This window comes from Haliotis rufescens, unplaced genomic scaffold, assembly GCF_023055435.1.
Source record: "Haliotis rufescens isolate VD_foot unplaced genomic scaffold, xgHalRufe1.0.p SCAF_8, whole genome shotgun sequence".
Lineage (NCBI taxonomy): Eukaryota > Metazoa > Mollusca > Gastropoda > Lepetellida > Haliotidae > Haliotis > Haliotis rufescens.
Genome location: NW_025964372.1, coordinates 506,498 through 523,606, shown reverse-complemented (window position 1 = coordinate 523,606; position 17,109 = coordinate 506,498). Strand labels below are relative to the sequence as shown.

At 42.0% G+C, this 17,109-nt stretch overlaps 1 protein-coding gene across 1 annotated transcript; it reads right to left on the bottom strand.

The window, feature by feature from the left end:
- Positions 1-1,736: 1,736 nt before the first annotated feature.
- Positions 1,737-15,687, bottom strand: LOC124124973. The gene is made up of 6 exons (XM_048389543.1): positions 15,334-15,687; positions 7,634-7,721; positions 6,500-6,690; positions 4,867-4,952; positions 3,798-3,993; positions 1,737-2,195 (listed from the first exon to the last, which is right to left on the bottom strand). Exons 1-6 carry the CDS (start codon positions 15,625-15,627, stop codon positions 2,073-2,075), a joined length of 978 nt encoding a protein of 325 aa, XP_048245500.1. The 5' UTR covers positions 15,628-15,687; the 3' UTR covers positions 1,737-2,072.
- Positions 15,688-17,109: the final 1,422 nt, after the last annotated feature.

Sequence of the window (17,109 nt, the reverse complement as noted above, 5' to 3'; positions counted from 1 at the left end):
CCCTTATGGGGATAAAAATCAAAGATGATTATAAATAGAATACGAAAAACATAGTGACCTACCATTAGTACCTTACACTGTCATTACTTGTTGATATGCATAAGTTTTCAAATGGCACAACCACTACATGCACAGACTTAAATATATGTAGAAAAAAGGCAACTTAGTGAAAATAGCAAACATAATTAACGAAAGTCCTTTTGCGTGACCTTGATCTTTCACATCGGTCGTTTAAGTTTCCTAGAACTTCATTAAAACCCTTCTGGATTTGGCTTATAGACCTTTTCTCAGACTATGACCTTGAGGTTGATTCATGTGCCCAAAACAAATGCCATAGCCATAAATAAGACATGATATGATGTATACACGATATGATATCTCTCAGATCTCAATGCACCGCTCAGTTTCAATGCATTATGTTACATGTTGCTCAAAGAAATTAGGTTACCGTGACTTACTTCTGATAACATAGTACCATCACTTGCAATGCAATGACTGCCTCCGTGGTCTGGCAGGAGAGCGTCCGCCCGGAGAGCGGAAGGTCCGGGGTTCGATACCAAAAGACGTTTGTGGAAGGTACTTGTTGTCAAAGTGACCAAACCCTGTTCCCCCCACCCCATCCCCCTTAAACTGTCATAGTGACCACACCCTGATTCTCAACCCCTCTGAATTGTCATGGCAATGACGCCCTGATTCCTGGCCCCGGGAGACCGCCTCCGTGGTCTAGTGGTAGAGCGTCCGTCCGCGCATGTACGTCGTCCCTCTGATGTGCAGGGATTGTCGCCAGAAGACCAACCAGACGTCCCATTTTGACAGAAAACCACCGTCAAGCACGTCGAGTGGTGCAGACAGCGTCTACGCTGGAAGGCCATGCAGTGGGGACACATTTTATTCACTGACGAGTCTCGTTTTCACCTCAGCCACAGCGATGGACGGATTCGAGTGTACCGACGTCGAGGTGAACGTTACGTCAATCATTGTGTCATGAAAGAAGATCGGTTCGGGGGCGGCAGCGTTATGGTATGGGGTGGGATTACAGCAAGACAGAGAACCCATTTGATAGTGGTAAAGGGAAATCTCAATGGACAGCGCTACCGCGACGAGATCCTCGGCCCTGTTGTGCTACCGTTTTGCGTCGTCATGGGCTAGGCATTACCTTTCAACATAACAACGCCCGGCCTCATATTGCTCGACTAGTCCAGGATTCTCTTCAACAAAACAACGTGAATGTCATCCCCTGGCCGGCTCGCTCCCCTGATCTCTCACCAATCGAGCACATGTGGGATGAGTTGGATCGGCGCCTTCGACGTCAATCACATGTTCCACACACACTCCAGGAACTTCGAAACATGCTCCAACAGATATTGACAGATATACCACAGCACTTTGTGCGACGCCTGGTCCATTCCATGAGACGAAGATGTGTTATTGCATCGCAACCAGAGGTGGACACACACGCTATTGATTTGTAAATTGACATTTTGGCATATTCATGATTTTTTTTATGAGATCACGCATTTTATGAAGTCAGTATGGCAAATAAAACCATTTGAACACTTACAGGAGTCTTTTATCTGTTGCAAGCCGAAATTGTTTCAGATCTGGTAAAAAACATAACTTTGCATTTAATCTTATTCAATGTCACAGGAACTTTTGTTGTTCAGTATATAAGAGTACTTGTACCTGACCGTTGGAATAGAATGACCCAGACAACACAAAATCAATAATCACAAGATTTTTAAGAGCATCTTTATGTGTTAAATAATTCACAATACAGAATATATAAATTTTACATATAAATTGTAGAGTAGGGTAGTGGTGTACAAAGTTGAAAATTAAAATGTTTTAATAAAATTGATCTTGAACTTTGACTCACATTTCATAATATTACTGGGTACAACTACAAACTTTCCATATGGGGCAGCCACACAGATGCTTATATTTTTTAGATATGAATATTAATTCATGTAATATTATAATCCACATATGTAGCTCTGGAGCATGGACTTTGGCATTTCAGCAAGCATGTGCGAATGAAGTTTTGTTTCCCTAGATAGTACCAGATCACAACGTTACACATATCTAGTGTAGAGCACTGTTTGCACTGATACGTCTAACTTTACTTCAGCTATATTTGGATTTTGTCCTGGATTGTGGTCCGTATAGCCTCCAACAAACGTGCCATTGATAAATACCTGAAATATAAGAAAATATTAATAATGCCATTTGTGACATCAAGAATGTTGGGTCGATAGTTAGATGGGTGCATAAATATTTCATTGACACAGTATAATGTCTTATTGATATAATGCACCCACGCAGCCATTTTATCTGAAGGAAATGTTCGATCAATATTTTCGTGAGTTGAGTGTTTAGCATCCAAACAATCATACAAAGCAATACAACAAATACAAAGCAATACAACAAATGCAAACACTAGAAAGCAATACAAAACAACAATTTTTAAATTTGCAGTTTCCGCGATACACGGCTTTTCCATTGGTAGGGAGACGTCCATACGTTTTTCACGAGACTGTATTCTTTATAATGATTTAAATTCTGACGGACTTCTTCAACATTCCGGGGAAACCCATGGGAATCCCCTATCACGAATCCATATAAAAGCGTTCTTTCTGCTCATATTGACCCTTTAAAATTGACCTCAGAGAGCTTGACTTGACCCTCACCACGACCCACACTAGTGAGCAGAACGTAGAAATGCACATCCACTGTCGTATTGACTCGATCCATGTCTAGACTGACTGTCACAGTCAACCGCAATCTATGACTTAGTATTTTTGACACATGTTTATAATCACCTTTAAATGAACAGATAGTCGATCTGAGATGACTTACACATGTAACCGCCACAGGTTCATTAACAACTTCGGATATCTCTTCCGTCACGGTTATCGTGTCGGCCATATTGACGTCTTGTTCTTGATGTAAATGTATTACGACGCGCTGTCATTGTGACTGACTTAATGAGGTAGTTCTTAACAAACCTATCTCACCTGATGATGATATAACTTGAAAACACGCTTTGTACACAAACTACAACCATGGTTCCTGTAAAGCAAGTTGAGCATACAGACGCTCATGGCACCTCTCTTTTTGAGGCACTATCTTATTCCACTATACAGCTGGTTGTTGTATGACTGTCAGTGTTAACATGAAGTCACACGCAGATATCTAGCGCTACATCCCTCGAGATATAAAACAGTTACGTTTATACAGTTTGACCCTGACTCCATAAAGGTGCAAACGACAATGAACGCACACAAAAACTAAATTCTTAAACAAAACAATACAAAGCAATACAAAAGAATATAAAACATAAAAAAATAAAACAAATAAATACAAGCATTTCAAAAGTGAAATATTCTTAAGAAATTTAAAACGTATTCGAGTTCAGGAGATGTTTGTGTTATCTTTTAATGAAAACATTCAGTCACCTAACTAAAAAAGCATTGCAGCTTAACACGTGATCTGAGTCTATGCGGATCTGAAGAATGAATCTGTGAATGAATGTTGTTTAACGCCACAGTCAGTAAGTATATATCTATATCACGCCAGCTTGTAAATAATAGTCAGGGTCAGGCAATCCAGTGATGAAAGTATGGCAACCGATTAACGCCATCGGGGCACGGAACCTCGCAAGAAATCGATGTCAACGTAATGTGTCTGGCTATTTGATTACCATGAGATAGTTAGGCTCTGTTTTTCTTTAAATCCCTACGGGGTGAGAAGGGTACTGATAGGGTAAGTACGCATACTATGCCAGTCTGTTGTAATACCTGGTAATCTGTGTCAGTGTGAACCAAATCCATCGTGAAGGTCTGGCCAGTAATGAACGGGAACTCATTGATAAAAGACGCTGGAATAGTGCTGTCGCCAGTTGAGAGGACAATTTTCCGAATGGAGTTCCCGGAGTTGAAGCGAGCGTCGACCTGGAGGAGTAGCGCAGTGTCCTGCTTCAGATTAATTGCAAATCTGAAATTTGGTAGATTATATTTAGGACATAAAGAGTATCATCCCTTGGACTTGGAGTTTATGAAAATTCGAAATTATGAAACCCTCTGCTAAAGCTGGAGGTCGATATCCGGAGTTGACAGTCAGTTTATAGTGGCTGTGGATCGAATACTAAATAACACCTCCTAAGACATAATTATAAATATTACTTAGACGTTATTGTTCATTTTCCACAGTCTACTTCTTCATTGTGTAATAACGTTGTTGTGACATCGACATGATATCACTCTGCATTGCCAGGGGGGCACGGGTGGCCCAGTCGTCTAAGGCGCCGCGATTCGCTGTGCAGAGTTGCGTCCCTTGGGCACGCCAGAAACCTATGATTGTGGGTTCGAATCCCGGTTCGCCCCTATTATGTTTCTAGGTTTGTCAGCAACATACCCGTGCTCGTGGGTTTCACCGAAGTGGTAAACGTCTGAGACCTGTATCACTTCGGGATTTCCTCCCACATTAAGCTTACACGCCGTGATATAACTGGAATACTGTTAAAAGCGTTGTTAAAACCCAACTCACTCACTCACTCACTCTGCAGTGCCATGGTGTGACGATTGTAGACGACTTCTCTCAACTGCACGGCGCACGGCGCCATTTTAACAACTGTGGCACCTTCCCACAGACTCTGGTTCGCAGACAGGGTATTCTCTGACAATGACGTTTTTTATAATTGTGTAAGGTGTGTAATTAAGACAAAATGCATATTACCTAGTAACTACATGTGTGGTGCCAGTATTGAGAGGCCCCAGTTTATTCAGTCCTTTTGATTTTTGTCAAATGAAACGTGTTTGCAGCGTCGATACGGAAAATAGACACGTGGAACACCTGGAGCATACTTACCGTGTTTCCGCGAGAGGTGTCCCGACAATTCTTAGATTGTATTTATCTGTGAACTCGCAAGGTAGGGGCTCAATAAACGGAACTTCCTGGAAACGGAATGGACACAGTTACCATGGTTACATGTGTTTGATTTTCAATTAAAAATAGTTTAAGTTCGCGATATTATATCCGGGAAATAGCTGCTCTGGCGTTTCGTCAGCACTCAAAGAATACTTCTTCATGGTTTTATTATTTTTAAATATAATTTGATTTAATATTTTAAAAATTCTTAACGATAATAATACACTACTGCTGTTAAATGTTAAACATCTTATCTTTTTTAAAATTTGTAAATTTATATTTTTCTGCACACATTTACAACATTTCAAACAGGGTATCAGGGTATGTGTCATGTGGTTGCAAATGCAATACCCAAAACTGGCTCCCACGGGTGATGTTGCCGGTTTGACCCGATTATGTGTCAATGTCCGTCAGAGCCATACCCGTGCTCATGGGTCTCACCCAACGTCTGAGACCTGCAGAATTTCGGGGTTTTTTGTCCTCCCACACGAAGCTGACACGCCGTGGTATCCGTGGAATACTGTTTAAAGCGGCCTCAAAACCAAATCACTCGCTCCAATTAACCGGCCAATTGACATGGCCAACGGGTAATGCGAGGACAGGGGCGGTCGGGTAGCCTAGTGGTTAAAGGGTTCACTCGTCACGCCGAAGACCCGGGTGTGATTCTCTACATGGGTACAATGTGTGAAGCCCATTTCTGGTGTCCGTGATATTATTGGAATATTGCTAAAATGGCGTAAAACCATACTCACTCACTACATTAACGGAAGGTGTAGGTAGTTTTCGCCATATATCAAATATCAATATTGTTGCAAAAGTTGAAATAATTGTGTTTGAATGTTTTTAAAGTTATTATAGTATCAGTAAAAATATCCATAATTTAAATAATTTACCACCTCGTAAGCTCAGTCGCCTCGTACGACAAACAGGGGCTGCTTCGGACCTGTATTTTAACCCCGAATCCTCTTCGGGTATATAGAATGAACTGAGTGAGTGAGTGAGTATGGTTTTACGCCGCGTTTTGCAATATTCCAGCAATATCACGGCGGGGGACACTAAATGGGCTTCACACGTTGTACCCATGTCGGGAATCGAACCCGGGTCTTCGGCGTGACGAGCGAACGCTTTAACCACCAGGCTACCCGACCGCCCCCATAATTGTCAGAAGGCGGCGATGGACAACAGTAATGACCCCGCGATCCATCACTGGCAGGGGGGCTGTATTTAGGCTTCACAGCTGCATTCACATGTGGATACGTCATGCTTTGTTTGTTTGTTGTTTAACGCCGCACTCAGCAACATTCTAGCTCTTTAACCGCGGTCTGTAAAAATTCGAGTCTGGACCAGACAATCCAGTGATTTATATTAACGATACACATGTCCAATGAGACGCTGTCATCAAGCAGCCGAGCGTGACCAGCTCTCTATTTAACGCCCATTGCGACAAATATAGGTTCCGACGACCAATTCTTTCAATTTAATAACTGCTTCCAAATAACACAATTAATTTTCAATGCGTATTTCATTCACTCAAGCGGATTATCCGATCATGAGCTGGTACCACTTTACTTACAGGATCTGTCCAAACTGTCCTGCCACACGTGCCCACTGTACCATTCCATTGACCGGAAGTGTCACATCGTAGCTGGTGGCCAGTTCCGCAGAACATATGGTTGGGCTTGCAAATGTAAGACGCTGACGCTCCAACATGGTAACCAGCTACTGTCAACACTGCATTGTCCAGATAGGGTGGATTTTCACATTCTGTAAAACAAAGTTATAGTTATCACACACCACATACACTGGAAACAAACATCACCTAAACACAATTGATACAAAAACATATGAAACCCCATCCCGTCGGGTTAAGCTACCCGCAATTATACGGCCTCTTCTAACCTGGGTCTCTTCGCGAAAGCGTTGTTTAGTCAACCGTATTATATCAATAAATAATCATAATCAAATGGCTAAACATTTGAGCAGTTGGCTGGTTCGTCAGACAATACAGGACCAGGCAATCCAGTGATTAACATCATGAGCATTGACACTTAAACTTATGACAGTAGAAACAACAGCTGAAGGTCGTCAATGTTTTGATCGTTCTTCTTAACTGCATCAGTAAAATGTTCATGATAGTGTCACGTGTACGAGGTATTTTTGCGCATACAAACTATTAATTCTAAAACGTTCCACATCCTGAAAATCAATGCACGTCTATAAGACACTGGCGCACACGTGTCTGCATACAAGAACACCCACACTCACGGGCATACTACCCACAGTCAGATGCACACGTCCATAAACATTGACAGACACATATGACCATGGAACATTATCCACTGGCAAACATAAGCATATGTACACTGACATACAACTGTAAACACATGCGTATATGAGTAAACAGCAATAGGCACAGAGACCCGTGAAGATCCGGGGTAGAACAGGTCTTCAGCAACCCATGCTTGCCCTAAGAGGCGACTACGCTTGTCGTAAACGGCGACTAATGGGATCGTGTGGCTGCTTGGTTGATGCATGTCATCGTATCCCAGTTGTGTAGATCGATGCTCATGATGTTAATCACTGGACTGTCTGGTCCAGACTCGATTATTTACTTGACCGCCGTCATATAGCTGGAATATTGCTGAGTGCGGCGTTAAAATACAAACAAACCAACAAAACATTTATGGCTTATGCATTTGGATATTACCGTGTATGCAGGAAGCTTGGTTCAGTCTGTTAACTCTGCAGACCGAGAGCTCCGGACACATGAGGGTTGCACAGGGGCCTGCAACGTCCTGCAAACACAAAACAAATAATGTTGAAAACTTACAATATAACCTTATGTAATATCTACACCTGAAGTTGTGCTGCTGTACAGGGAATATACACCTGCAATGATGCTACTGTATGGGAAATATTCACCTGCAGTTGTGCTGCTATATATACGAGGAAATATACACCTGCAGTAGTGCCGCTATACGGGAGAATATACACCTTCAGTGGTGCTGCTATACGGGAGAATATACACCTGCAGTGGTGCCGCTATACGGGAGAATATACACCTGCAGTGGTGCCACTATACGGGAAAATATACACTTGCAGTCGTGCCGCTATACGGGAAAATATACACCTGCAGTGCTGCCGCTATACGGGAGAATATACACATGCAGTGGCGCCACTATACGGGAGAATATACACTTGCAGTGGTGCCGCAATACGGGAGAATATACACCTGCAGTGGTGCCGCTATACGGGAGAATATACACCTGCAGTGGTGCCGCAATACGGGAGAATATACACTTGCAGTGGTGCCGCAATACGGGAGAATATACACTTGCAGTGGTGCCGCAATACGGGAGAATATACACCTGCAGCGGTGCCGCTATACGGGGACATACACACCTGCAGTGGTGCCGCTATACAGGGAAATATACACCTGCAGTGGTGCCACTATACGGGGAAATAGACACCTGCAGTGGTGCCGCTATACAGGAAATACACACCTGCAGTGGCGCCTGTATACGGGGAAATACACACCTGCAGTGGTGCCGCTATACCGGAAATACACACCTGCAGTGGCGCCACTATACGGGGAAATACACACCTGCAGTGGTGCCGCTATACAGGAAATACACACCTGCAGTGGCGCCACTATACGGGGAAATACACACCTGCAGTGGTGCCGCTATACAGGAAATACACACCTGCAGTGGCGCCACTATACGGGGAATACACACCTGCAGTGGTGCCGCTATACAGGAAATACACACCTGCAGTGGTGCCGTTATACAGGAAATATACACCTACAGTAGTGCTGCTATACAGGAAATACACACCTGCAGTAGTGCTGCTATACAGGAAATACACACCTGCAGTAGTGCCGCTATACAGGAAATAAACACCTGCAGTAGTGCTGCTATACAGGAAATATACACCTGCAGTTGTGCTGCTATACAGGACATACACACATGCAATAGTGCTGCTATACAGGAAATACACATCTGCAGTAGTGCTGCTATACAGGAAATATACACCTGCAGTAGTGCTGCTATACAGGACATACACACCTGCAGTAGTGCTGCTATACAGGAAATACACACCTGCAGTAGTGCCGCTATACAGGAAATATACACCTGCAGTAATGCTGCTATACAGGAAATATACACCTGCAGTAGTGCTGCTATACAGGAAATACACACCTACAGTAGTGCTGCTATACAGGAAATACACACCTGCAGTAGTGCTGCTATACAGGAAATACACACCTACAGTAGTGCTGCTAGACAGGAAATATACACCTGCAGTAGTGCTGCTAGACAGGAAATACACACCTGCAGTAGTGCTGCTATACAGGAAATATACACCTGCAGTAGTGCTGCTATACAGGAAATACACACCTGCAGTAGTGCTGCTATACAGGAAATACACACCTACAGTAGTGCTGCTAGACAGGAAATATACACCTGCAGTAGTGCTGCTATACAGGAAATACACACCTGCAGTGGCGCCACTATACGGGGAAATACACACCTGCAGTGGTGCCGCTATACAGGAAATACACACCTGCAGTGGCGCCACTATACGGGGAATACACACCTGCAGTGGTGCCGCTATACAGGAAATACACACCTGCAGTGGTGCCGTTATACAGGAAATATACACCTACAGTAGTGCTGCTATACAGGAAATACACACCTGCAGTAGTGCTGCTATACAGGAAATACACAACTGCAGTAGTGCCGCTATACAGGAAATAAACACCTGCAGTAGTGCTGCTATACAGGAAATATACACCTGCAGTTGTGCTGCTATACAGGACATACACACATGCAATAGTGCTGCTATACAGGAAATACACATCTGCAGTAGTGCTGCTATACAGGAAATATACACCTGCAGTAGTGCTGCTATACAGGAAATACACACCTGCAGTAGTGCTGCTAGACAGGAAATATACACCTGCAGTAGTGCTGCTATACAGGAAATACACACCTGCAGTAGTGCTGCTATACAGGAAATACACACCTACAGTAGTGCTGCTATACAGGAAATACACACCTGCAGTAGTGCTGCTATACAGGAAATACACACCTGCAGTAGTGCTGCTATACAGGAAATACACACCTGCAGTAGTGCTGCTAGACAGGAAATACACACCTGCAGTAGTGCTGCTAGACAGGAAATACACACCTGCAGTAGTGCTGCTATACAGGAAATACACACCTGCAGTAGTGCTGCTATACAGGAAATACACACCTGCAGTAGTGCTGCTAGACAGGAAATATACACCTGCAGTAGTGCTGCTATACAGGAAATATACACCTACAGTAGTGCTGCTTTACAGGAAATACACACCTACAGTAGTGCTGCTAGACAGGAAATATACACCTGCAGTAGTGCTGCTATACAGGAAATACACACCTGCAGTAGTGCTGCTATACAGGAAATACACACCTGCAGTAGTGCTGCTATACAGGAAATACACACCTGCAGTAGTGCTGCTAGACAGGAAATACACACCTGCAGTAGTGCTGCTATACAGGAAATACACACCTGCAGTAGTGCTGCTAGACAGGAAATACACACCTGCAGTAGTGCTGCTAGACAGGAAATACACACCTGCAGTAGTGCTGCTATACAGGAAATACACACCTGCAGTAGTGCTGCTATATAGGAAATACACACCTACAGTAGTGCTGCTATACAGGAAATACACACCTACAGTAGTGCTGCTAGACAGGAAATATACACCTGCAGTAGTGCTGCTATACAGGAAATACACACCTACAGTAGTGCTGCTATACAGGAAATACACACCTGCAGTAGTGCTGCTAGACAGGGACACCCAGTAGTGTGGATTGATTTGTCGATTGTTTAGGTAATCAGATAAAAATGGAATATTTGAAGACAATGCAGTGGACATCTTGCGTCTTGTTCTCTTATTCGATTTCAAATCGATGCCCTATGTAAGCAGACGCTATATCGACCATTGTTCAAACAGAATCTCTTTGATATCCTTTTTTCGTTTCTGCTGAGATCGTTAAACAGTGACCATTTGTTTACAGGAATTTGTGTGAACCCTTTTCGTGACATACTTTTTTCCATAAAGTATGAAAATAAGCAGACAATATACCCTGAAAATAATTACATAATGACACTGTTCCATGTTCTCTTTCATAACTGACGACAGAAGCAGTTTGAAGTGTGAGGTAAATATGTTTATCCATTTCGTAAATGTTTATAATGTGAAAGATACACACTCTAACATGTGCTTGGGAGGAGACACGTGGTACTAATACAAGGATTGTACAAATGTTATGACATGGACATTTATAAGCTGTGCACGACTAAACACATCAACTACGTCGGCGGGCAAGTGCATCTGTCATGAGTGACGAGTAAAACAAAGCACAGCTTGATATCTCGAGACAATTCGTCACGTCATTGCATCATGTGTTTGTAAAGAAGTACGCTCACGTCACATCGTTGTATCATGTTCTTGTAAAGAAGTACGCGCACGTGACATCATTGTATCATGTACTTGTAAAGAAGTACGCCCGAGGCACATCATTGTATCTTGTGTTAATAAAGAAGTACGCGCACGTGACATCATTGTATCATGTCCTTGTAAAGAAGTACGCCCACGTCACATCATTGTATCTTGTGCTCATAAAGAAGTACGCGCACGTGACATCATTGTATCATGTGCTCATAAAGAAGTACGCACGCGTGACATCATTGTATCATGTGCTTGTAAAGAAGTACGTGCACGTGACATCATTGTATCTTGTACTTGTAAAGAAGTACGCGCACGTGACATCGTTGTATCTTGTGCTCATAAAGAAGTACGCGCACGTCACATAATTGTATCTTTTGCTCATTAAGGAGTACGCGCACGTGACATCATTGTATCATGTGCTTGTATTGAAGTACGCTCAGGTCACATCGTTGTATCATGTACTTGTAAAGAAGTACGCTCACGTCACATTATTGTATCATGTGCTTGTAAAGAAGTACGCGCACGTGACATCATTGTATCATGTGCTTGTAAAGAAGTACGCCCACGTCACATAATTGTATCTTTTGCTCATAAAGAAGTACGCGCACGTGACATCATTGTATCATGTGCTTCTATTGAAGTACGCTCAGGTCATATCGTTGTATCATGTTCTTGTTAAGAAATACGCTCACATCACATCGTTGCATCATGTGCTTGTGAAGAAGTACGCTCACGTCACATCGTTGTATCATGTTTGTAAAGAAGTATGCTCAAGTCACATCATTGCATCATGTACTTGTTAAGAAATAAGCTCTTGTTACGTCATTGTATCATGTGCTTGTAAAAAAGTACGCTCACGTCACATCGTCATATCTAATGCTTGTAAAGAAGTACGCTCACGTCAAATTGTATCATGTACTCGTTAAGAAGTACGCACATGTCACATCATTGTATTATGTGCTTGTAAAGAAGTACGCTCACATGACAGCATTGTATCATGTGCTTGTAAAGAAGTACGCTCACGTCACATCGTTGTATCATGTGCTTGTAAAGAAGTACGCTCACGTCACATCGTTGTATCATGTGCTTGTGAAGAAGTACGCTCACGTCACATCGTTGTATCATGTGCTCGTAAAGAAGTATGTTCAAGTCACATCATTGTATCATGTGCTTATAAAGAAGTACGCTCACGTCATATCATTGTGTCATGTGCTTGTAAAGAAGTACGCTCACGTAGCATCATTGTATCATGTGCTTGTAAAGAAGTACGCTCACGTCACATTGTTGTATCATGTGCTTGTTAAGAAGTACGCTCACGTTATATCATTGTGTCATGTGCTTGTAAAGAAGTACGCTCACGTAGCATCATTGTATCATTTGCTCATAAAGAGGAACGCGCACGTCACATCATTGTATCATGTTCTTATAAAGAACTACGCACTCGTTCATCGTGGGGGCAGAATTTGTCTTGTTAGACGAGGCGACACAATTCGGTGTGCACAGTAACGTCTCTTGTCTGTGTGTGGATCCGCTTCTTGTAAGTTCGATTTGCAATGATTATGATTATAGTTTGTATTATTCAGGTGACCTTCAACCCCACTGACTTTAAATAAAGTATGAACAGCCTTTATGCATTGGTCAAAGAAGAAGAAATCTTCGAATACAACTGGAGTGTGGATTAAAAACTCTGAGTAATGAAACTGATTAACCATTTTACCTTCTGAGGGACCGCCTCCGTGATCTAATGGTAGAGCGTCCGCCCGGAGAGCGGAAGGTCCGGGGTTCGATCCCCGGCCGCGTCATACCAAAAGACGTTAAAAGATGGTACTTGTTGTTACCCTGTCTGGCGCTCGGCATTAAGGGGCTAAAACAAGGACTGGTCGGCTCGGAGTCAGTATACTGTGTCTGAGTGGGGTATTCATGTTAAACTGCCGCATGGTATCTCAGTGAGCTAGCACTATAAATCGGCATCAGTCCATACTAGTACAAGCAGCCACACACACACATGCATGCACGTCGCTATATAAGTGCAATAATCTTGGACGCGACATTAAACCCAATTTCACCTCACCTCACCTTCTGAGACCAAAATGCAAATTCTTCCAAATACGTTCTATTTTGATAAATGGATAAACATATACAAGTGTGAGCGTTTCCACACACGATTGTGGTAGTTGCATGGAACGGCAAGTTGAGTGAGTGAGTGAGTGAGTTTTGTTTTACGCCGCTTTTAGCAATATTCCAGCAATATCACGGCGGGGGACACCAGAAACGGGCTTCACACATTGTACCCATGTCGGGAATCGAACCCGGGTCTACCCGACCACCCCGGCAAGTTGAGTGAACCAACACGGGAACACATGGTACAGGTCAGTACAGGGGGTTTCATCAGACGTTTTGGTCAATAAATGTACTAAAAATCTACCTGTGCGTTTCTTTTATTTTTGGAGAGTGTATTGTTCAAAACGGCGTTAAACCAATCTCACTCACTATAAAAGACAAATGGAAATCTCAAGATCCGCCGGCCTTCGTTTCAAGGTGCGCTGGCAACACTTATTGATTATCGTATTATGCTCACAACTAAAATTAACGGTGATCATATAAAGTATTGATTGTTGAAAACTAATACTTATGATGATATTGACCAGTTGGCTCTCCAGATTGATAGGTCTCCTGACACAACAAACACCTGTCTAGAGGGTTTGTGACTTAAGGTCGTTTAAATGTAATTTTGGGGTATACAGAGAATCAAACATATGTATGTCACATTTGCTTTCCATTTCAAACTGCTATACATCTCTATACAACTGCTATACATCTCTATACAACTGCTATACATCACAATAACACATTAAAGAACTCGATAACACATGTAAAGAATACAAAACACAATAACACGTGTAAAGAACACAATAAGACGTGTGAAGAATACAATATCACGCTTAAAGAATACAATAACACGTGTAAAGAACACAATACCACATGTAAACAACATAATAAGACGTGCAAAGAACACAATACCACATTTAAAGAACACAATAACACATGTAAAGAACACAATACCACGTGTAAAGAACACAATAAGACCTCTATAGAACTCAAAAACACGTTTAAAGAACAGGATAACGCGTCTAAAGAACACAAAAACATGAGTAAAGAACACAATGACACGCGTAAAGAGCACAATAACACGTCTTAGGAACTCAAAACCACGTTTAAGGAACACAATAACACGTGTAAAGAACACAATAACACATGTAAAGAACACAATTACACATGTAAAGAACAAAATAACACGTGTAAAGAACACAATTACACATGTAAAGAACACAATAACACATGTAAAGAACACAATTACACATGTAAAGAACACAATAACACGTGTAAAGAACACAATTACACATGTAAAGAACACAATAACACGTGTAAAGAACACAATAACACATGTAAAGAACACAATAAAACGTGTAAAGAACACAATTACACATGTAAAGAACACAATAAAACGTGTAAAGAACACAATTACACATGTAAAGAACACAATAACACGTGTAAAGAACACAATTACACATGTAAAGAACACAATAACACGTGTAAAGAACACAATAACACATGTAAAGAACACAATAACACGTGTAAAGAACACAATTACACATGTAAAGAACACAATAACACGTGTAAAGAACACAATTACACATGTAAAGAACACAATAACACGTGTAAAAAACACAATTACGCATGTAAAGAACACAATTACACGTGCAAAGAACACAATTACACATGTAAAGCGTATGAACACAACAACACATGTAAGTTTAATTTAATTTAATTTAGAAAGATGGTTTTAAAGATCACAGTGCATGAATATCAGAAACCAGCGAGTTAAAATGATAAAACCTGTTACTCACGTTAGGCCATTGATCCACGTACATGCACCCCTCTGTGGGACCACCTTCGGCCGAAGAGGGCGTTGTTTCCCTTATCAGTTCGCACATTCTGGTCTTCAAGCAATAGTTGAATGATGTGCACTTTGACGTTGATGTACATTCAGCTGCGCAAGGGTATAGCCCAGTCATGTGAACCTTCTTGAACGCGTGCAGCCCGACACCTGTAGGGAGGACCATGCTGCCAATGTCAGCACACAGTGAGGCCGTTATAACATCAACACTCAAACCACAGGTGACAAGGAACAGAGCCGACATGACGCCTTGCTCGCTGTAATTCACACAGTGAGTGACGACAACGGTGTGGGGAACGTCTATTGTAAGCATACGCGTCCAATGATTGATTTCAGAAATTATTTCCTCTACACTTCACTTACATCAAATGTTTATCAGTAATGTGTTTCGTCAGTCACATTGATCAGACTCAAGCGTGTTTCCATCCACGGTATTTGGTTGTTATTTGCCCTTTGCAAACAATGGAGGTATATTTCTATCGCCGGATTGTTATGACATGTGGACATAAAGGCGTGACATGTTTCTCTATTTCAGTTTGTGTTATTCATATATAACCTTATAAAACACGTGGTCGATTTTTGATGGTTTTTCCAAATAGCTAGTCATCATATAGAAGTTTATATTCGATATCTAAGCCTTGCGCCATAGAACAAGTCTTCTTAGATATGAAACTCAATGGTGTCACATTGTGTAAGGTAAACGAATAACATATTGCGCTAAAATATTATTTCAATTTTTTTTAAAAACTACAACCCGATTTCATGTTGTTCCGGAAACACCGGACCCTTAGTGAATGTTCTTGATACCACGTGACTTGACGTCATAGGCGCGAATCCTGTGTATTTAGCGCAATCGTTTTGTAATGCTAACAGAATCGAAACTACAAACATACACAATCTTTATTCAGCCTTAGAGTCCATGTGGCCTAGAGTACAAGCGATGTGTATGATATATACACATATATTACAATTTTAACAAATGCAAAGTATATCAAAGTAAGATTTATTTTATAAGACCGATAAATTACCTTGTACCCTTTTAATTTCAATCAAAGCTCGAAATCTTTATGTCGACGGAAACGAAAATATTTCGATGTGATACATTTTTCTCTACCCTCTATCAAACAATAAACTATATTTTTTTTATTTACACACTTTTACAAAGAATCTGATCAGATCCTAACGTTGTGAACAGCTGTTATCACTGATCAAGACTATTTTTCTTTCCGTGTTTGTTTCAGATCAAGCTTTGAGAAAAATCTTCGTTCGTTCGTTCGTTCGTGGGGGCACGGGTGGCCCAGTCGTCTAAGGCGCCGCGATTTGCTGTGCAGAGTTTTGTCCCTTGAGCACGCCAGAAACCTATGATTGTTGGTTCGAGTCCCGGTTCGCCCCTATTATGTTTCTAGGTTTGTCAGCACCATACCCGTGCTCGTGGGTTTCACCGAAGTGGTAAACGCCTGAGACATGCATCACTTCGGGCTTTCCTCCCACATTAAGCTGACACGCCGTGATATGACTGGAATACTGTTGAAAGGGGCGTTAAACCCAATTCACTCGTTCGTTCGTTCGTTTCGTTTCGTTTCGACTTCTTGAAAGTTTAACGTAGAAAATGATACCCTCCCTAATAATCAGCCTTGTCACTGAGCTTGACCACCCCATACGCTCAGTCGCCTCGTACGACAAACAGGGGCTGCTGTGGACCTGTAATATCCCGGAATCCTCTTCG